Here is a 21,880-nt window from a genome sequence, read left to right on the forward strand (position 1 = left end):
CGTATTACTGCCATCCAGCGTCCAAATGCGGACGGCAAGCAGTTCGATACTGTGACCATGAGCGCACTAATCCCCGGCCTTGCCCTTCGACTCTCGCAGGCGTTATGTGACCACCCGTGGCGGCACGGCCATCGGTACGGTGTTGCTGCCCAGCAGGGGCTCTTAGAGACGCTTTTCCGATCCCTCACCAACGACCGACCGGACTACTTGCTCGACCTCTTTCCACACGGCTTTCCTGCCTCATACAAGCTGCAAGACGCGCAAGGAGTTCAAGAGAATGCTGAATACACTGCAGCCGCCCGCGGTCATCCATGTGGACATATCTTCAAGCCTGGAGAGGCCAACTACCACTGCAGTACGTGCACCGATGACAACACCGCAGTGCTCTGCGCTCGGTGCTTTGTTGCGAGCGACCACGAGGGTCATCAGTACACTATCAACGTCAGTGCAGGGAACAGTGGCTGTTGCGACTGCGGAGACGACGAGGCCTGGAAGAGACCTGTCAAGTGTGCCATTCATACAGCCAGTGATGACTGGGCCACCACGGACGAGCATGTTTCCCCCTTACCAACCGATTTACAAGAGTCCATCCGCACAACCATCAGCAAGGCTCTCGATTACTTTTGCGACGTCATATCATGCTCGCCCGAAAACCTACGGTTGCCAAAGACGGTGGAGTCGGTGGCTCAAGATGAATCGCGAAGTCGGCTCTCTGCAGAGCACTACGTGTCAGGAGATGAGATGGAGACGAACCCCGAATATTGCTTGATCATCTGGAACGACGAGAAGCACACAGTCCGCGAGGTGCAATCGCAAGTGGCAAGAGCATGTCGAGAGCGTGAAGCATTTGGTCTGCGTAAAGCTGAAGAGGCTAATGACCTCGGAAGAAGTATCATCAGGTATTCGCGCGACCTCAAGGAACTTACTCGCATGGCCAAGATTATCGAGGAGATCAAGATCACCGTCACAATTCGATCCTCGAGGGACACGTTTCGGGAACAGATGTGCGGTACCATCATTGAATGGCTGGCCGATATTGCTAGCTGCAGTATTGCGGGTGACAGTCATATCTTGCGTCGTATCGTGTGCGAGGAGATGCTCCAGATCTGGCAGATTGGGAGTGAGGCCTGGAACGCCAAAGTGGGAAGAGAAGACCTAGATGATCACGGCGATGAAGATGACCGGGAGTATCGCAGGATGTCAAGACTCAGGCACTTTGATCCTATCCACTTCGCAATGCAAAGAGCATTACAGGTGGAGATCCTGGACGACGAGGGAGCCAGTGATGACAATGATCCCGGAGAAGATGACGACGATGATGACGATGACGACGACGACGATATCGGCGATGCAGATGCAGACCGCGAAACGAATGATTTCATCCTTAGAGCCACCGTTTTCGAGGAGGCAGACCCTGAACTCGCAGTTCCAGAACAGACTCACGATCCTGATGTTACAGACGACGCGGAAGAGATGGACACGGACGGAGATGCGGACTTTTTGGACGTTGTAGAGCGGATGGACACGGACGGACCGTCGCCTCCACCGCCACCGGTGCCTCAAGACATCGGGGATCCTGGAAACACGGTGGCTATCGGTGCTGATGCCTCTCCAGCTGGTCCTGACAGCAACCTCAACTACCTCAATATCCCAAGGACGCCCGCCGCCGGTGTTCGCACGACCCGCCGTGAATCTACACCGCCAAATCACTGGAGGTTGTCCCCGCCGCAGTCTGCGCAGAACACAGCTCTTCCCATTTACGAAGACCTCACCAAGAATATACGCGTAGACTCAATGATCCTTTTCGACCTTCGGTTGTGGAAACTTGCACGGACGGGCCTTCGAGATCTATTCATCAGCACGCTGGTCAATATCCCCCAATTCAAGCGAATCCTGGGGTTGAGATTCTCCGGCTTGTACACAACGCTTGCGCAGCTCTATCTGGTGGCGGATCGGGAACCAGACCATTCCATCATCAACTTGTCGCTGCAGCTTCTGACCACGCCGTCAATCACTGAGGAGGTGATAGAGCGGGGGAACTTCCTGACGAACCTGATGGCTATTCTCTACACATTTTTGACTACCAGGCAGGTCGGGTTGCCCAAAGATCTCGATCCTGGAGCTACTCTAGGCTTTGATGCGGGTTCTGTTGCCAACCGGCGGCTGTATCACTTCTTCTCTGACCTCCGATACTTCCTGGCATCCCCGTACGTGCAGGCCAAAGCCCGCAACGAGCCACAGTATTTGTTTCAGTTTCTCGACCTTGCAAAATTATCGCAAGGTATCTGTCCGAACGTGAGAGCGGTCGGTGAACATGTCGAGTATGAAACCGATGCATGGATTAGCGCGTCGTTATTGACTCGCGACATCAACAAATTATGCCGACAGTTCGCCGAGGCGTATCATCTGTCCAAGCAAAGCAGCCCTTCGGCGTTACGTGCGACTTGGGATGCAATATCTCACGCTGCAGGGATAGCTATCATCAACTCTGTTGGGCTTGAGAGGCGGCGATTCGATCAAGCAGAAATAAAAGAGCCTGTTCGTTTCCATATTGTGGCACCATTCGGTTTCAGTGTTGTTGAATTCGTGGTCCAGAAAGGCCCTCTGAGCTTCCATCATCCGCTTCATTACACGCTGTCCTGGTTGCTAGAGGGAGGGAAAGATTTCAACCAGTCCATAACGGCGCTTCGAGAAGCCGCGCAGACATTCTTGTCCCATCTCCACGACTCACCACTAGCACCCCGTGATAGCACGATCAAAGCTGCGCTCAATTCGGTCGACGATGCACTTCTCGCAATGTTTGACTTCCCACTCAGGGTTTGCGCTTGGCTGGCGCAGATGAGGGCCAATCTTTGGGTACGGAATGGGATGAGTCTCCGCCATCAGATGGTGCAGTACAAGAGCGTAGCGCATCGGGACGTCGGGCACCATCGAGACCTGTTCCTGCTCCAGACGGCCCTCGTGGCCTGCGATCCCAGCCGGGTGCTGGTTTCTATGGTCGATCGTTTTGGTCTTTCAGCCTGGATGTACAATGGTTTTGTCTCTCTCGAGATCTGTGACGACAATCAGATGCTGGACCTTGCCGAGGATTTCGTGTACCTTCTGATCAATCTGCTTTCGGACCGAGATGCCCTAATCACGGACAAAGACAATCCGGGATCGCAATTGCTGACGCTGCGGAAGGACATAGCCCACACTCTGTGCTTCAAGCCGCTGTCGTACTCAGACCTGTATTCTCGCCTGACAGAGCGTGCGCAAGATTACGACCACCTGCAAGCTGTGCTTGAGCAGATGACCAAATATAGGCCGCCTGAAGGACTCCACGACTCCGGGTTATTTGAGCTCAAGGAAGAGTATCTGCAAGAATTGGATCCGTACAACTCGCACTTTAGCAAAAACCAAAGAGACGAGGCGGAAAATATCTACAAGAACTGGATGAGCAAGAAGTTGAACAAACCGCCAGATGACATTGTAATGGAGCCTAAGCTGCATCCCATCCCATGCGAGGCCTACGTCAATCTTTGTGCGGTTGTCAACACCACTGTGTTCGCCGACGTCATCCATAAAACGTTGCTCTACGTTGCGTACGGTCACAAGCAGAAACAGGGAGTTTCAGCAACGCGAGTGGAGGCATTCCTCCAGATTCTCCTGCAGCTGGCGCTCATAGCCACATTCGAGGATCAGGCAGAAACCAGCGTCGATAGTCCATCCTTCATTCGTCACGCCATCACCCTTCAGCTGGAGTCTTACGATGGCCCGCCTTCGACCATCATTGCACTTCTATGCAAGATTTGGCTGATGGAAGAATTCAGTTCGTGCCGCAGCAAAATTAGACACATGCTACGACTTTTCAACCAGAAGCTGCCGCATCAATTCACTGCTGCTACTCAGCATCTGGATTTCCCATCGGGCCGATTCGACACTGCGTCTCCAGCTAATTTCGAGAGCGAATTGGAAGCCAAAAAGAAACAGGCAATGGAGCGAAAAGCAAGAGTCATGGCTCAGTTCCAGCAGCAACAACAGAGCTTCATGGACAAACAGGGCGTAATCGACTGGGGGGATGACGACCTTGACTCCGCCGAGGACGAACTACCGAGATCAACCGAGACCCGCCACTGGAAGTATCCGTCTGGACTATGCATACAATGCCGTGAGGACACATCGGATTCCAGGTTGTATGGCACGTTCGCTATGGTTAGCGATGCCCATATCCTCCGAGAGACGCCAACGGACGATGACGATTTTGTCGGTGAGCTCTTTGCGGTTCCGGAAAATCTTGATCGCTCGATTGAGAACATCCGGCCCTTTGGGGTGTCGGGGTCCAACCACGAACAAGTGAAGCGGATGACGTCTGAAGGGAATGAGGTGAAAGTCGATTTTCAAGGCCTGGGAAAAGGGTGGCCCAAGGGCCGCACCATGAAAGGTCCGGTTTCTACGAGCTGTGGGCATATCATGCATTTCAGCTGTTTCGAGAACTATTATCAGTCCATTACACGGAGACACCTACAGCAGGTTGCCAGAAACCATCCTGAAAGAATATCCCTGAAAGAATTTGTCTGCCCGCTTTGCAAAGCCCTTGCGAACAGCTTTCTGCCGATCATCTGGAGACACTCAGAGCAATCTTATCCGGGGTCGCTTGATGTTTCGAAGGAGTTTGACTTCTTCCTGGACATCGACGTACCTTCGGCCGATTCGACAACCGCAAGCCAAGACGTCTCCTTCGAGGCCCAAGCGTCGGAGGTGCACTCACAGACCCTGGCCACATTCTCTAACAGCTCCTTGACCCCTGCCATAGCTAGTTGGCAAGCAGGTGATCTCTCCATCAGCCCCACAAGTCAAGCCTGGGCGGAGCGACCGGAACTGGCATCTTTTGCTGAACTCGCCAGCATCTATGGGCGTCTTCGAGAGACACTCGCGATTGTCTCTAGGACCAGTCAGGGCTCGATACCTCGAGAAGATTGGAACGTCAATCATTTTCAGCTCCTTGTCAACACCTTGATAAACACAATAGCTGCTGTCGAGATCGGGCATAGAGGCCGCGAAGCAGAATATGGCACCTCTCTGCTAACAAGTATACCTCAGCAAACCCTCAGCCATCTGCAGATCACGTCGTCGACCTTGAGAGCGTATGCAGCTACGGGTGCCTTCACTGTTCGTGGCTCGGTCGAGAGTCAGTACAGAGAGCTTTGCGACCAGGTTGAGCGCCAATTAGCCGGACAGACAGGGAATATTGCGTCGTCGACGAGTTCTGCAACAGTACCCCCTTTGCTCTCCGTGGACCCGTTCCAGTTTCTGGTTCAGGCTACAATGGTATTGAGCCCGATCCGGCGTCTTGAGCCTCGCCACCTCTTACAGTTAGCTCTAACTATAGAGCTACTACGAGTCACCCTGGCGTTCCTGTTCGACTCGGAAGCTTTTATGACGGCTAGCGAAAAGCTGACGGGAGGACATATCCGGCATGCGACGGCCCTGAATCCAGACCCAGAGCAGCTTCGCGGCGTTGAAAGCATGGTCTCCTGGATTAACCTTCAAGTCCAGGTGATTGACGAGAAGGAGCGTGTTCGGAAATTCCTGCATGCTATGTCCCCAACCACAGCAGGGGCATTATTCAAGCTATGCAAGGTGTATGGTCTGGCTTTCCTGCGAAAGGCCGCCATATTCTTTCATGTTGCGCACGGTGTCGATTTTCCCACTACTGCTGGAACGGAAGCCGGCTTGTCAGAGCTCGAGCGGCTTTGTCACCTCTTACAGCTTCCTGGCATTAGCGACATCCTCAACAGCTTTGGCGAATACTCGACATCTAGCGTTCTGAAAGATCGGGCAACGATCTGGGTGTTAGACTGTATCCGATTCCAGGTAAGAAACGCATCGACGCTGACGCAGTTCGAGTCCTCCCCGCGACCCCTAGGGGTCAAGCTTCTCCACCCAGCACCATTTGAGCTGATTGGGCTTCCCCGATACTTTGACGTCTTGATGGAAGAATCCCAGCGGCGAAAATGTCCAACCACTGGGAAAGACGTATCGGACCCCGCGCTTTGTCTATTCTGCGGCGAAATATTCTGCTCCCAGACGGTCTGCTGCCTGACGGAAGACATGCGAGGGGGATGCAATGCCCACGTGGAGAAGTGTTCGAGCCCGATCGGCATGTTCCTGTTTATCCGTAAATGTCACGTGGCGCTGCTACATGTCGCGAAAGACCCAAAGACGGGTAGCAACGATCGCGATGAACTTCGACGGCTTCAGCTGGCACCGAGCGCTTCCATTCTGAGTCATGGATCTTTCTTCTCAGCGCCGTACTTGACGAAGCATGGCGAGACTGATTCGGGGCTGAGGTCCAAGCACCAGCTGATCTTGAACCAGAAGAGGTACGACAAACTCTTGAGAGACACTTGGCTAATGACCAATGGCAGCGTCTGGAGCACGATAGCTCGGAAGCTGGAGAGCGAGGTCAACGCTGGTGGCTGGGAGACTTTGTGAGAGGAACCGGACTGATCATCGGGGCGCTGATTGGGTGGGCGACAGGTCGTGCACGATGCAAATTGGTGTGATTGGGATTATGAATGTACACATATGGCCGAGGCAGTATTAATGTGTTAGAGCTACGACGTAATGAGAAAGGATAATCCAGGTACGGCCGTCGCCATGCAGAGACCCCAGCACGAGTACTTGAGGCAGCACTCAGCCTCGTTACGAGAGGGGCAGCTCTCACGTGACACAGTGCCACCTCCGATTTTCTGTGGAAGCCAAGCTTCGCTAAAGCCACGGTAATGCAATGATTGGCTGGTGCCTGATCTTGGCAAAGCTCCTCGGCGCGTAATGCGAAGATCCGGCTCGCGTTTCACGTTTCCTTCACCTGTTTCACCATCGCCAGCACACCTCCAATGGCCGTTATCACCCTTTGTACGCCGCTCGCGGTCGACCGCCGTGGCCGACGGTCACCAAGGGCAGTGCAGGTTGCTGGGACCCTGTGCAGCTGGTCCAGGTGCAGGTGAGGGTAGCGCCCGGTGAAAATCAGCGGCAGGTCCTGTAGGCGCCCTCTCGGCTTCGAACACAAAAGACATATGTAAGGCGAGTGTGTGAGTCGATGGTTTGAAGACAGAGCCTCCCTTTCTGCTTCTACTTTTTGCAAACTTATTTCCTCTCTCTCCATTGATCCTTTGTTCGCTATACCTACTGTCACGTACACAGTCACTCCGCGGTCTCTCACTGGGTGATTAGTCCGTACCTTGTACGTCGAAGCTCGAGCCTCTGAACAACGGCGAGTCGAAACGCGGTGGTCTTGTCGAGCAAGCCGCCAAACAGCGTGGACGCTATTGTTCTGGTCGAGGAGCTGCCAAATAACCTCGAGATTACTGTTGCCACCACCCAGCCTCCTCATAATGCAGTCACCGCATTTCCAACCCTTAGTACAATGCCTTGCGCTTCTCCTGTGTCTGGACTCTTTGGGAACCTCACGAGTCCTCGCCCAATCCGGCGATGGCGGCGGCGCACAAGGCGTTGAACCAGGTGATATTGGCGCCGGTCCGACGCTGTCTGGGGATGCGGGAGCCGCGGGTCCGGATACCGGCTCGGTCAACCTGAGCCGGGGGGCCACGATTGCCATCGCCGTGGTAGTTAGCGTTGTGGTGATTCTGGGTGGTGAGTCTCTTCTTTCTCTTCTTTTGTTTTCATGTCACGGGGCTTCCCTTCCGTTTCTTCTGTATTTATGTCTCTGGACTGACCGGCGGCTTCTTGAATCGCAGTGACCATGACGACTCTTTTCTTCCTGGCAAAGAAGCGGCAATGGACGATGAAAGAAACCATTCGACGCTCTGCGCGCAAGGTCGGCAGCGCCGTCAAGGCCGTCACCACGCCCATCACACCCAAGAAGATGACCTTTTCGCCCGTCGAGAAGAGACAGCGTAACGAAGTGGCGTTGAAGAAAGCCAACGACGAACTTGCGAGGTCTGGGGCGAAGGAGAAACAGAGAGAGCGAGCGCAGCGGAGCGACTCGGCTTCTTCAAGCAGCGATAGGGATGTGGAGAAGGGTCTGCCTGATTCGGCAGTGAAGATTGAGGCGAAAGCCGGGACTGACGACTCGGGGGAGAGGACCGGGAAGAAAGACAAGAGGAGGCCGAGACCGCCCAGTGTGAGCATCCCGTCGAGTGCTTTTGAGATGGATAGTCCGAAGACGCCCATGTGGAAGAAGGTGTTTGGGCGGTAGTGTTCGACGGCACGCGCAGGCTCGTCTGTGAGCGCTGGGCCACTTGGGACGGATGCAACCGTCTGTACGACGACATGGACGGCGGTGGACGAAGATTTGACGCCGATGTGGAATGAATGGGTCAGGAAGAAACATAATTACCCCGACGTTGGGGCTGTGTATGTGCACTGTACTCTGGACGTTGTACATGTTGAACTACACTTTCGTATACATTTCATGACTGCATGAGCGGATGAGTAGGTGAGTACGCAGAAGACTCTGTAGTCTCGCCCTTCAAGCCCAGGAACCCACTGAAGCCGCAGAGGCCACATCGTGTATCTTTACTCCCTACTGTGCAGAAGCGAACGGACGCGCGCTAGTCACAAAGGGACTAGCAGCTTTCGTCACGGGTGAGGCAGCACGGACAAGCGCCCGAAGGGGAATAGGGGGTCGAAATGCCGCCTCTTTCCAATTGGCCTTGCTTGCTGCGTACCTCCTTATGTACTCACGTATTTGTACGCATCGTGCTCGCATTGTCGGCAGTCTACCCTGGAAGTACAATATCTGTTCCTCCACCTTGGGATCCACTAAGACGATCAGTCGCTGCAGTATGTGATAATCGCGAGTCAGTTTCAACGAGCGTGATTGCCTTTGGGTCTACAGATGGCGACTACTAAGCAGTCGAAGGTCGGTCAGTGGAGGCTTCCATTGGCGATCAGTGGCTGCCCTGGTATTGTTCCTATCGCAAGGTCCTTGGTCCGACGGATGTTAGCACCCATATCTAGGAAAGAATGCAAGGTCGAAGCGTACTTACGACTTCCTTCGGGTATATCCCAATGCAAAGCCAGGTGTCTCGCGCTGACAAAGCGTGCGGCGTGGGTCGCAAACCTCTGGTGAAATTTGATACACCCAACATACCAAGCCCAGCATTCGCCCAATTTGGAAAGATTGTTTTGGGATCGAGGTAACCCAAATTACAGGGGGGAGCGGAGCAAAAAGGAACACAAATATGTCTCCAGCAACATAAATAGACAGGCAGAGCCGGTGTTTCGCACTTTTCTGGACCACCTCTATCACAGGCACACTGCAAAATGCTGGAAATCGGTGTTCAACGCAAGGACGGAGTCGTCTCGTCGGAGGCTCGCAACGTCCCTATTCCGTGCGTTACATGCCTTCTCCCGCTTTCCAGGGTTTCGCTGAGCAGACAACAGGGAACCGGCCGAGAATGAAGTGTTGATCAAGGTGGTCGCAACAGACTCGAATCCAAAGGACTGGAAGGCAAGTGCACGGCCAGGTCAGCCTAGCATTGTCATCTGACTCGCTCTGCAGTTGACGAAACCAGTGAAGATCAACCAAGGCGACGATATCGCCGGCACGGTCCACAAAGTCGGGAAGAATGTCCACGACTTCAAGCCCGGCGACAGAGTTGCCGCCTTCCATCGAATGTTCGCCCCGTCGGGATCCTATGCTGAATACGCTATCGCACCCGCTTCGACAACATTCTTCTTGCCTCCTAATACCTCCTTCGAGTCCGGAGCTACCCTCCCGCTTGCGAGCATGACGGCTGCTTTAGCTCTTTACCAACACCTGGGTCTGCCGGCACCATGGAACCCGGTGCCCAAGGGCAAGCGAGTGCCATTGCTGATCTACGGTGGGTCTTCGGCTGTCGGGACGTTTGCCCTCAAGTTCGCCAAACTGAGCGGTCTCGGCCCCATCATCACCATCGCAGGCGGGGGTGCAGAATTCGTCAAGTCCATAAACGCTGCCGATTATATCGTCGACTACCGCAAGAAGAACGTTGTGGCCGATGTCCAGAAGATCCTGGATGATGAGGGTGTCAAACTACACCACGCCTTTGACGCCGTCTCTGAACACGATAGCTGGAAACATGTCCTTGACCTTCTGGACAAGGAAGGTTCCGAGCGCGGAAAGATTACCATGGTCGATCCTCCTGAGCCTATGGTATCCGAGTGGCCGCAGGGTCTTGAGTTCAGTCGGGTCTTTGTTTCATCGGCATATGGGGAGCCGCATCAATGGTGCAACGAGGAGCAAGCAAAGGTCCATCGAGACTTCGCCTACGTCTTCTACAGGTAGGTCCCCCCCCTTAGGCCATGATGTTCTTGTGCTGATGGATTGTCTCATCAAGGTACATGACGCTCCTCCTTGCTGAGGGTAGATTCGTCCCACATCCGTACGAAGTGCAGCCCGATGGTCTCCTGGCGGTTGAAAAGGGTGTGCAGGCGCTGTATGACAGGAAGGTCTCGTCGAAGAAGCTTGTCTACAGAGTTGCGGATACACCTGGCCTGGACAAGTATCAGTGAGCAGCTCTGCTCAGGGAGCGCATGGCATAAGGTGTATGACATGAGTGCGAGGTCGCGCCTCTCCGCCTCGAATACAACTGTAGGTGCTTCGCTTCGTACGGTCTACTGTCCCCGCAGCACAAGTCGGGACACGTACGCGTGCAAAGGTGGAAGCAACAGTTTAGATGGATTTCAAGTGCAGGTGCACCGTCGGTCTTGCCTCACACCCACCTCGTCACAACCTCAATTCGCTCTTACATTGCTTCTCTCCCAGTACTCTCAATCCCCGCACGGTTGCAAGCATCTGGTGTTCTCGAGTCCAGTGAACATTGGTGTTGTCTTTGATCACCAGTTTGCACCCCGTCTGCTTTTGCTTCCTCCTTGTGCTATGTCTGACGGTCTTGCGTCTGATGTTCTGTCACATGAACACCACGGTAGCATGGAGCCACTAACCCTTGTCAACGACGCATATGGAATTGAAGCTGGACGATCTCCATATGCAGACAATGATCTTCGTCCAACCCAGGAGGAGGAACAACCTACCACAGCGGTTGCTGGCCATTTTGACGTCGAGCAGACTCCGACCACCAAGCACGCTCGACAGTACGTCGAGGGACTTCAAAAGGCCTCACAAGTGGTGGTGTCTTCCCGCCGCCTGCAGCTCCCTTCCTTTCAGGACGACTTTCTTAACGACGGAACATTCTCTTTTATGCCAGTACACCAGCAAGTTGCCACAACGCAGCCGCCTAACGGACCTCTCACGTTCGAGACACCGTCAGTAACACGGAAAGCAGGTAGTGGGTATGACGACTTGGCAGATTATCCTACTTCGGCCAGGTATGCTTGAGACGACGTAGTTGAGGGAGCTCACTGACAATCTCCTCGGTACCTAGAAATTCCGAAAGCCGACTCATCCATGAGGCGAATATCACCAGCGAACAGCTTCCAACCGTAACTCCAAGAGACAGAGTGGAGAACACAGATGATCAAGCCTTGACACCGCAGCATGGCTCCTCTGGGTTTGATGCCAAGCCAGCGGAAAGGAAGCAAGAGCTTGGGAAGCACATCTCGTATGCACAGGAGGAGGTCACCCAGGGTGCTGAAGACATCGCTACAGAAGACTGCGATACGGAGAATGAGCATACTATTCTATTCCATGGACGAGATGAAACAATATCAGCCGGCGAAGACGTTCAACCAGGCAATACAGTCAGTACATATGCTCCCCTGCCACAGTTACCAGAGCAGGGTCACAATGCTGGCAATGACGAAGCAGTTGGTTGTGAGACGTCTCCCTCTACCACGGGAAACACAAGAACCCACTATGTCCTTCATTCCCGTGCGAAGGCAGACACGGCACCCATCCACGATGGCAGAGCCTCAAAGGCCCCGAGAAGACGTCAACCGCGTCCAGTCCCGAATTTGCCCGTCAATCGACATGACAATGCAAGAGGCAGGCAAAGACCTTCTGAAGAGGACCTCCTCTTTCTTCTGATGTCCAGAGCACGCGAGAACAAAGAAGCTCGGACAAGAACGGAGAGTCTGGAGCTTGAGAACAAACATCTTCGGCAGGAAAAGCTGCAGTCAGATGCAGAGCTACGGCGGGCTATCAATGCCCATGACGAATGCATTGAAGAATACGACCTTCTGACTCAAAACTTGGAAAACTTCAGGGAGAAGTACTACAAGCTGAAGAAGTGGGCACTGGAGACCAATAAGGACTGTCAAGAGCTGCAAGGAAAAGCATCAGCCTTTGAGAAGGCTATCTCCGATCTGACAAAAGACAGAGACCAGCTCATGGAACAGCTCCAAGACGCCCGTTCCGCATCTACTAGAGCATCTGAGCAGATGGCAAGTGTCCATAACGGAATCTGCGAGGTGAGGCTTATGGCAGAAGAGCGTCTCACAACCATCAATTACATGGACGGGCTGTTTAGAGGTCAAGCAGAGAATCTGAGCGCGGAACGACAGCGATGCAACAGATTGGAGCAGCATATTGTTCACCTGGAGCATGAGAGAGATAAGCAAAATACCCTAATGCATAGTGAACAGGAGGAGCTCGAACATACCCTAAGAGGCCTGTCTGACAGTCTCAAAGTGCTCCGTGACAGCAGCATGGAAGATAGTCTGGAGAAACGTCGAATGCTCGAGTCACTAGGTCATATTCGGTCGATTCTCGACACCGATGTATGCAAGAGATCAGACGTGCTCTCACTGAAAGACACCTTGGAAACAGCCAGGACATCACTCAGTATGGTTGAGAAATCGATATCTCAGGACTTGCAGGCAACAGTCGCACATCTGAGGAACGGTCTACGGGGAGACATTTCTGCGCATTTAGACAAGGTGCTCTCAGCGATCCCTTCTGATACTGGTCAGCTCAATGAAGTTTCAGCAGCGCTCGCACGCCTGGAGCAGAAGGCTGGCCAGATAGGATTGATCGTCAAGCTACTTCAAGATGCGAGGACCACCGCGGAGAAGGAAGGTTCTTGCCTACGAGGCATAGCTGACAACCTTGAAAAAGCTCTAGACGCCGAGAGAAAAGCGGCTCAGAAGACCATCAACGATCTTACCACCAATATCAGTGAGTGGAGAATCAAATACCAAGCGGCACGGTCTGAGGTGGAGAGATCCAAACGGGAACGGCAAGCGGAGATGGATGAGAACCAAGCTGAGTTGAACGACTTGCTTGCTTTTCTGAGCGAAGCATCGGATGAACAGAATAGCCTCCGATCCGAGTTGAGCAAGGCGGAAGATTTCTTCAAGGCGATTCAACAACAACATGAACAAGACCATTACGAGGCGGTAAGCAGCTGCGCCTAGTTTGTAAGGATGTGCTAACTTTTCCAGGTGGGTCGTGATGATTTTCTGAAATGTCAGTTGAGCCACCTGCATGGCCAGATAGACAATGGGGCTCAAGAACGAGCGAGGGCCCGAGAAAAAATCCAGAGCTTGACTACTATGCAAACACAACTCCGGCAAGAGCTCAAGACCTCTCGAGGAGAAACAACTGTGGCTATAAGAGAGCAAGACGCGTTACATGACGAGATCATTGAGGTTGAACGACGATTGGATTGGACACAGGACAAGCTCCAGCGGACCGCGATACGCCTGCAAGAAGTCGAAGCTGAGCTAGGAGTCTTCCAACAATGGGCACCAAGTGCTGAACAGCTCAAGAAGGATTTCCTAGCTCAGGAGCAGGAGATTCAGATCAGATCCCAGAAAGTCCGGGCGCTCCAAGAATTGGTCAAAAACCAGCAAGCTCGATATGGTCAGTTGGCAGAACAAGCTCGAGAGAAGGATAGACTTGTGGAAGAAAAGTCCGATCTCGAAGAGCAGTTGAAGCTGGCGCGGGAGGAGGCGTCTGTGATACCTGGCCTCCAGAATGAGCTTGCGCAAAAGAAGAGTCAAGTCTGTGAATTGGAACTTGCTCTTGTAGCGTCTCAACGAGAAGCCCGAGAAAAGGACAACTTGGCGGCGGAGAACGCAACCATCAACAACCAATTGGAGGAATTTGCAAAGAAGAACGCGATTATTCCGGATCTAGAAAGGAGGTTACAGCACAGTTACACGAAAGTCACGGAATTGGAGTCCGCTCTTGAAGCTTCACACGGACAGGCTCAGGAGAATGAGAGGCTTGTTGAGGAGAGAGCTGCCGTCGATATTCAGATGAGAGAGCTTCAAAAGGAGAAGTCGGCGTTGACAGAAGTGCGGATGGACCTACAGCAGACAACCTTCAAGGTTGCCGAGCTGAAAGCCGCTCTTTTTGCTGCTCAGGATGAGGTTGCCAAAGTCGAGGAGCTGCAGAAAACTAATACGTCTCTCAAGCAGGACGCTGTTGCTCTCAACTTAGATCTCGATGCGAAAAACAAGGAGTGTGCCCAGATTGGAGCACTGAAGGATATCATCACGGCCAAGGACGATGAGCTCGCAGAGCTGCGGAAGCATTTGGTATCATTAAACGAGCTGACTGACGAACTGGAGAGGCTCAGAGACGACCGAGAACGAATGGAAGGAAAGCTCGCTGCCATGCAACAGCAGATACTCCACCTGGAAGGCGCTCTCTCCAATGCCAAACTCGACCAGGGAGCAAAACAGGCCCAAGTGCAGAGAACCGGTGGGGACCAGTCAGCAACAAGGAGCGTGTTGCCCGACAGTCAACTCGGACGTTCTCATTTGGATGCGAGCCGAAATGGTGCATGGCCTAATGGTAGTGACCCATTGGCCTTGTCCGCTGGCATCCTAATGGTCTCCGAGACCCAACTGGAAGTGCCGGAGACTGTCCCAGTCGGCCCGGACGGCCTTTTACTTCTTGCAGGCCAGCAACAAGAAGACAGCGATTCGGACCTCAGCCCTGTTCCCAGCGAAGATGAAGACCACGGTCTCGAAGACGAAATTGGACGACGCACCGCTGGTACACAGCCACACATCCGTGGACAGGGGTATTTTTCGCCAGTGGAGAGCGTGAGGAGAGCCGCGAATGGCCAAGAGTCCCTAGTACGTCCGTCTTCGAGCTCATACTCGTCGCAGGGTGATCAAATGCTCCTGGACCAAGTCAGTCAAGAAGATGCTAGTGGTGCAGACAGTGTCGCTGCCGGCACAGCTCTAAACACAGTCATGCCGTTCAGTCACCTCGTCCCAGGACAAGGAGCTAGTCCGCGAAGGCTGAGAAGCGGCTCTCAGGGACAAAGACAGCGACCTACTGCTACACCTGAGCCAAGTATGGAGCACAGACGCAACCGCGCTTCCACGCCTGCGGTCAGAAGGGAGCAGCACCAGCCAAACTCCGCCGCCAAGCGTCGAATGGAGCCAGAGGGCGAGAAGAATGCGCTCCAGGAAAATACTAGGCGGCTCAAGCGTAGTCCGGCAAACCTTGATGTCACGAGTCCACAACATCGTGCGTCCACGCAGGCCGCGCAACCAACTGCGTCACGGGGCTCAGGCCGTTGGCGTAAGAGCAGCTCGATCGTGGGGACTAATGCACCAGCACCGGGAAGGAGTCAAAGACCCTCTAAGCAAGCACGCAAAGGGTCTCGACAGGACAGGTACACCAGCCGCTTTGCGCCAAAGGCCTGAGGAGGTGGTGGCTGATCTTTCACGTGGTGCCCTTGTGACACCTTCAATCTTACGACTCCGCTCCAAGAATGGTGAAGTGTAAACACTACAGCGGACTGGTGGAAGATTTGGCACAGAAGAATAAGATATCGGAAGGTCAGGCTTACACCTATGTCGGGTTCCACTACCCCTTACCGCCAAGCGATATGGAAAGCAAATATGAATACGGAGTACTGATGGGATGAAGCACTTTATGGTATGTGGAAGTGGAAGCAGGGAATGAGTCTGCATTCACAGACTAGAGTACAGGGAGGAAGGAATGCCAGGAGCCAGAGAATTATCCATCTTAGGTATATATGCAGATAGTGTGTATCCTCAATGTCAAAGGACCAATGCCAGCACTTAGAGCTTGAGTTTGTAAAGTCTAGATGCTCAGCACAATTACCTACTCCGTACACGTCCTTAGAAGTGTGCCTCTTGTCCGGACAGCATGGGCCTTCTGGTCAAGCCATGGAAGTCCCGGCCCGAGTACTTGTGCCAGTCTGAACAGAACACCGCGTCCAAGTACGACCTATCATTTTCCGCACATGCGCTGAACGAAGACCAACGGAAGCAGAATGTGAACGGTTTGGAGAGCGTTGACTGCTCGCTCACGCTGTCTCGAATGTCCATACTCTGGAACTTGACACGCCTCGTGCGCTGTCTGTATGTCCGTCTGTGTATTGGTCTTCGAAGCCTGTGTGCACCCACGGAGTCGGCATCCCCCACGCGTGCATACATGCATCCATGCTTGACGCCTCTTTCGCCCGACCGCAACCATCTCATCACACCCTCCAAGCTCTCCAAGCGACTTCCGATGTTATTGATGCCATGCTGGTCGGACGGATGTCTACTGTCGAGGAGTGTAGATAGATAGAGATATGTCGATGTTGTGATTGGGCCGAAATCAAGATTTTGTCTGGGTCTGGAGCTGGAATTCGAGACCTCGGGAGTCCTGGGAGTAGAGATACCGGGTACATTTAAGATTTGGTAATTTGGGGGTTCCGGGTTTGTGAGTTTGAAACCACGGTTGGTGTACGTCGGATGGCTTGTATGTGGTTGAACCGATCAGTTCAGATCAGATCGGGTCAGGATAGGTTCGAGACGCGTCGGATCAGATGGGCTGCTGTGGCCGAGCAGCGTGGTCGAACGGAAGGTGAGTGCGACAGGGCAGGACGGTCAAATCAGCCAGCTAGCCACCGAGCCAGGGAGACGATTTGATTTTTCCCTTGTGTGTCCAGCCTGGTCCACGTGTCTCTCGGATCTCCTGCGTCGTTCAGCCTGGTTACCTGCGTACATACCGTGGGTGCGGGTCTCTGGTCCTCCTACTCGTAACAAGCCTTGCACACCCCGCCTGCGCCTGCCCTCTGCGCGACCGTCAATTCAGCGGCACAGTAGTAGGGACGAGGCAAGGCAAGGCAAGGCAGATGCCGCTCATCCGTGCACTCGTGCCCCCCTTTCCCTCCCCGGTCCACTCCTCAATGAGCTCGTCTGCATGTATGCATGGCAAGCACGTACCCTGCTGGTGTTCTACACGCCTGCCCTGATGGCCCTACTCTGTCTACCTCCGACCTCGTCTCTTACATTACTTGCTTGCTTGCTTTTATTTCCCGCCCCTCTTCTGCTCCAGAAACAACACCTGCCTCTTCACCACGGGGTCGTACTTTAGCATGCTCAAGGGTCGGGACGCGCGGGGCCGGACCATCGTGCGGTAGTAGCCCGTCATGGCCATCGAGAGGAGGCGCACGGCGATCGTGCGGGACTTTGGTTTCTTGGCCATGCCTCTGACTCCTGCTGGTAGAAAGTAGCTAGCTAGCTAGGCTTAGCTGATGAAGATGGCTGCTGGCTGGTTGTGTAGCTTGGGTAGGTAGCTAGGTGGGTACAGGTATGGAATGTAGCTTGGCCGTGGACTACCGGCTAGGTATATAGCTATGTAGGAAGGTAGCGAGCAGGAGTGGCAGGTTGATTAGATCGATCGACGGCTGGGTGGCTGCTTTTTGGTGGCCCGGGGGAAAAGGTAGGTTCGAAAGGCGGCGACCGAGCGGGCAATTAAACAGGTCGTGTCGGAATGGGAGATGCGATGAGGGAGTGTTATTTCGGGTTCGTAACAGCACAGGTTGAGTGTTGGATGAGATTGTTCAATTCCCTTCGCCGTACTCCGTATAGGGAAAGCTTTTAGCTTTGAGGTTAAGGGATCCGAGCCAAGAATTTTCTTGGGTTGAAGATTTGATCCTCTGTATCGAAGAGGTACTGCGGATCATGGACACAGATCGTGCAGGCTGGGAGGCTGCCATGCTGCAAGGGCGTCAGTCCGACTTGGGTTTGGACAGACGCCGTTCCTCACCGCGGCTGATCAAGGACAAATTGACTACAGACTTGAGCTTGTATCTGCATGAGTTCCCCAATCCTATGACGCTCCTTTTGGCTGATACCGGCTCATACGGAACTTAGCAACCCGTACCGAACATCCCCTGCCGCTGGACCATTCGTCTGAAATATTCTGGGCTGGTGTATCACGCCGCATCATTCTCATACGCGTGGCCGTGCCACCGCTTTTACGCTTCCCCCATGCTATGCTGAAAGAACGATACGTACATCTCAAGTAAGACAACGAGGGTGCTGCCTCCAGCTGTCCATCGTATGAACTCGTCAAATCACTGTAGTAGTGGATCCTGTGAGAAAGTCAGCATGATTCTTGGCTGGTCCAATCTTCATTCGTGACTCACCCTGAAGTGTTTCTGGCTATTCGCCTGCTTCTCCAGCTTGGCTTGATACCGATTCTGCGCGCGTCGCTCTTTTTGCCTCGCTCTGATCTCCTGCGAGTGAACATCACGTCTCTGCTGCGCTGTCGCACCGAGCATACCCGCCTCGCCGCGTCTCATCAGCTGACTGTTCCGAGGTGGCGTGGCCGGGAGATCCATGTCCTCCATTTCAGCATCCTCCGAACTGCCTTCTTCGATGAGTCTTTGCGCCCTTTCCATCCGTTCTGCAGCCGTGGGGTAGTTGTGCAGATTTTGTCGGTAGTACTTCCTCAGGCTTCTGTGCCCGGCGACTCGCCCGCTAGGGAGGTGCATTTCGTGCTCATCGTAGAAGACTGCATTGTTGTGGTGGTGAGCGTGGGAGTGCCAGCCATCGGCAGTCCGGTGCGGTCTCGGATCGGTATTGGAGTGATGTTTGTGCAGGGGAAGCCGTTGATACGACGAGGTCCGGTCATCATTTGGTACCGAGGCGAGATCATTGGTATCGAGCGACGAAAAGGACGAATCCGTCTCCCAGCCGTCATCCTCAGCTGCTTCGCCACCCTGCAGTTTCACACCGCCGTTTTGGTGCGGCTTGACTCCGTCCATGTCCGTGTCCGAATCTTCAGCATCCGAGTACGTGCTCGAAAAGTCGTAGAATTGTCCCACCTCGACCATCTCCTCCTCCGTCTCAAACGCAATCTTGCAATGGCTCTTATCCCGCATGTGCGTCTGGACGCCGTCCGCGTTGCCTCTCAGTTTGTGGCAGTACAGACATTCAAAGTTTTGGTGGACCTTGGCTTGCATGTACCTGATGAGGCCTTCCATGTCCACCAAGAATTCTTGCTCGGGAATGAAGAGACCGTGTATCTTGGCCATATGCATGACGCTGAGCTTGAGGTTCGGTGAGTCATAGTTACAGAAGAGGCATCTTGAGATGGGTATTGAGGGGACCTCGGGCTTCTCTGGGGACATTGGATGGTCTGCTCGCGGCTCAGCGTCCGGACCAGGGGCCGACGGTCTCCGCGTGATTGCAGGGACTTCTTGGATCGAAGTCTCCTTCATGCCCGCCACCACTTTCTCAAATTCCGCTTCGGCGGCTGGGTCTCTGGGTTCTGAATCTGCAGCCGAGTCGACGACTGAATTTGTGTCTCGTGCCGAGCCTCTGCTGGACGCTACTTCTCTTAATCGGTGAGACTTGCTTGCCAGGTGGTTCTGGTAGGCATTTTCGCTGTAGTAGGTCTTCTGACAGGTGGTGCACACTGTTGCAAACGCCGCCTGCGCAGCCACTGCGTTGTTGGTCGCCTGGGCAGCCAGCACTTTGTCATTGTAGTCCTCAGAGGAGACAGGGGGCAACTCGGCCACCTTCCGTTTCAGGTTGTATCGGTGCCAGTCGCTTCGCATGTGTGTTCGTTGGGCATCGCTGTTACGGAAGGCAACCGCGCAGGAATTGCACGTATAAGGATGGGTCTGAGAAACGTCGGCCGGCGCAGCAGCGGTCGCCATGGTGGACGAGAACGGATGACGAGGGCGGAGAGGATGCAAAGGCAGAGCCGGGGTGGGAAGAGACAGTGACAGTGAGAGTGAGAGTGGGAGATTGTGTGTTCGACCAGACCCTGCTCATAGTAGTGAGTTGATGGTTGCAGTGTTTTCCTCAGAGGAAGCCCAACCGGAGTGGCGCTGGACGGATATCCGAGCGAAATGGATAATGGTTGTGTGACGTACCTTGAGCTCGTGCTGAGGTGGGCGTGAAATCCCAGCCTTTGACCAAAGCTTGACTTTTATGCAAGGCCGCGCCGAGAATGTGTGGTCAGCCGCACGGCCCTTCCGAGGTCCTGCTTCTATCTGTCCAAAAGCCACGGATATGAGCGGTGGATTACTGCTCTGGTGAAGATAAGACGTGATGGTTCCTCTGGACCTTACCGTCACACAGCGCGCATACGTACGAGTAACGAGTCATGGTGGACCGCACCCCGTCAGCCAGAGGGCGATACAATTCGAATGGGTCGTTAATCGCCACTAGACGATCTGAAACATATTGAGTACAAATCTCTACCGGGTACTCCGTAAGGCCACACGTACCTCGTACTATGATAGCTGCTTCTCGCTCGTATTGGTGCTGCCGCTGCACCGACAGATCCCTGAAGCCCAGCCTTTCTAGAAGGCGTCGACAGACGCTGGCTGCAAGTACTCTGACGAGCTTGACAATATTGCTCTGGTACTCTGTGTATCGTACAACCCGGGCTGCGCTGACTAATGACCCATGTGCCGTCTTGGCTCGGTTCTCGACGCCCTTTATCCCCATCACCATCACTGCTTTGGCGTTCGAATGTGGGAGACACTGTTGCACGACGAAATGTATATTGGCTTCATTCTCTGGGCTAGGTGTTGCTGACTTCTTGGGATGGTGCTGGTTATGTGAAGATATCGTGGTTTGTCACGTAGCTGAGGCTAGAGAGGGGACCAGGTGAGACAGTGAAGGGATTTGGTGGTTGGAAGAGAAGATCGCAATCGATGCTGCGTGAGAGGAGAGATAAAACCGCGCGCTTTTGTGTGCGAGGGTCATGATGGTTGCCGTTGCCACGTCCAAGTCCCTGACACAATGGGCATACAATCTGAATATAGGGGAGCGTGCTCTCTAGCCATCGATCTTGCTTGCCAGATTCCCGAGGCGCGGAAGGTAGAGTTATCGTAAGCCCGCCACCACTTCCCCGCGATGGCCGTAACAGATCTCTAGTCGACACCGACTCCTACTGCAAGAGAGGGATCTTGGGTATGAACAATAGGTTGTCAAAGACCGGCTTGACGGGATATACCTCTGTCAGACCCGTACGTATCATCGATTGTTCATCATCATGGACACCAGTCTCTGGTAAGTGGTGAATGATTTCATTGCCCACCTCCACAAAAGGCCCATGCTCCGATCGTGTCAGTCTGACCACCGTCTCGTCCGACTTGATAGGGTTTGTCCTTGAAGAAAGATCGGACCTTCGTTGGTCCCAATTTGCGGTAAATTGTAATCTCGGAGGTCCATGGACACAGTACGGAGTAGGGAGCGGGCCAGGGCATGATATGAATAGAGCGGTTCAGTGAACGTTATTAGGTTTATTACTTGGGTCACGTCGCGTTGGACGGAGTCAAGTTTATCTATGGGGTATCCGATCCCATCCTATCCTATGTTTTGCTCTCGTATGCTGCGTATCCTGCCGCGTCCTGGCGTCTGGTAGGTATCCTACCATTCTCTATCGGGGTATCATCATAATGTCACAATGTCACAATCGTTTCCTCGTCGGACTCCAAACGCCCCCGATGCCAGCGGTTCTCTAAAGCAAGAGGAATGTCCCCATCATCATCATCATCATCATCATCGAGATCATTCCCCGTGCAAGGGAACTCGTTGGCCGAGCTGCACTGTTCGGCGCTGCAGGCGTCCTTGAAGGGCCGCTGGTGGTGGCAGAGGCTGAAGATGAGGAAGATGATGAAGCCGAAGACGAGGAAGAAGCAGTAGACGATCTACTGGATGTTGGACCCGACGTTGAAAACGTCGTGCTGGGTCGTGCGGTGGA

The 21,880-nt window shown here is 53.8% G+C and overlaps 6 protein-coding genes across 6 annotated transcripts; 4 read left to right on the plus strand and 2 right to left on the minus strand.

Annotated features, from left to right (window-relative positions):
* Positions 1 to 57: 57 nt before the first annotated feature.
* A1O7_09457 (E3 ubiquitin-protein ligase UBR1) lies at positions 58 to 6,477 on the plus strand (the record flags this gene model as incomplete). Its single annotated transcript, XM_007763445.1, has 1 exon — positions 58 to 6,477. The coding sequence occupies one exon, from the start codon at positions 58 to 60 to the stop codon at positions 6,475 to 6,477; it is 6,420 nt and encodes a 2,139-aa protein (XP_007761635.1).
* Positions 6,478 to 7,747: 1,270 nt separating this feature from the next.
* Positions 7,748 to 8,203, plus strand: A1O7_09458 (uncharacterized protein; the record flags this gene model as incomplete). Its single annotated transcript, XM_007763446.1, has 1 exon — positions 7,748 to 8,203. One exon carries the CDS (start codon positions 7,748 to 7,750, stop codon positions 8,201 to 8,203), a length of 456 nt encoding a protein of 151 aa, XP_007761636.1.
* A 1,070-nt stretch (positions 8,204 to 9,273) lies between these two features.
* On the plus strand, positions 9,274 to 10,503 carry A1O7_09459 (uncharacterized protein; the record flags this gene model as incomplete). Its single annotated transcript, XM_007763447.1, has 4 exons — positions 9,274 to 9,341; positions 9,394 to 9,476; positions 9,525 to 10,272; positions 10,329 to 10,503. 4 exons carry the CDS (start codon positions 9,274 to 9,276, stop codon positions 10,501 to 10,503), a joined length of 1,074 nt encoding a protein of 357 aa, XP_007761637.1.
* A 418-nt stretch (positions 10,504 to 10,921) lies between these two features.
* A1O7_09460 (uncharacterized protein) lies at positions 10,922 to 15,558 on the plus strand (the record flags this gene model as incomplete). Its single annotated transcript, XM_007763448.1, has 3 exons — positions 10,922 to 11,319; positions 11,376 to 13,287; positions 13,333 to 15,558. The coding sequence occupies 3 exons, from the start codon at positions 10,922 to 10,924 to the stop codon at positions 15,556 to 15,558; spliced, it is 4,536 nt and encodes a 1,511-aa protein (XP_007761638.1).
* A 1,627-nt stretch (positions 15,559 to 17,185) lies between these two features.
* A1O7_09461 (50S ribosomal protein L33) lies at positions 17,186 to 17,356 on the minus strand (the record flags this gene model as incomplete). Its single annotated transcript, XM_007763449.1, has 1 exon — positions 17,186 to 17,356. A coding segment is annotated over one exon (171 nt), but the record flags the coding sequence as incomplete, so codon positions are not given.
* Positions 17,357 to 18,287: 931 nt separating this feature from the next.
* Positions 18,288 to 19,820, minus strand: A1O7_09462 (uncharacterized protein; the record flags this gene model as incomplete). Its single annotated transcript, XM_007763450.1, has 1 exon — positions 18,288 to 19,820. The coding sequence occupies one exon, from the start codon at positions 19,818 to 19,820 to the stop codon at positions 18,288 to 18,290; it is 1,533 nt and encodes a 510-aa protein (XP_007761640.1).
* Positions 19,821 to 21,880: the final 2,060 nt, after the last annotated feature.

Source organism: Cladophialophora yegresii (genome assembly GCF_000585515.1).
Source record: "Cladophialophora yegresii CBS 114405 chromosome Unknown aczIN-supercont1.7, whole genome shotgun sequence".
NCBI classification, from domain to species: domain Eukaryota; kingdom Fungi; phylum Ascomycota; class Eurotiomycetes; order Chaetothyriales; family Herpotrichiellaceae; genus Cladophialophora; species Cladophialophora yegresii.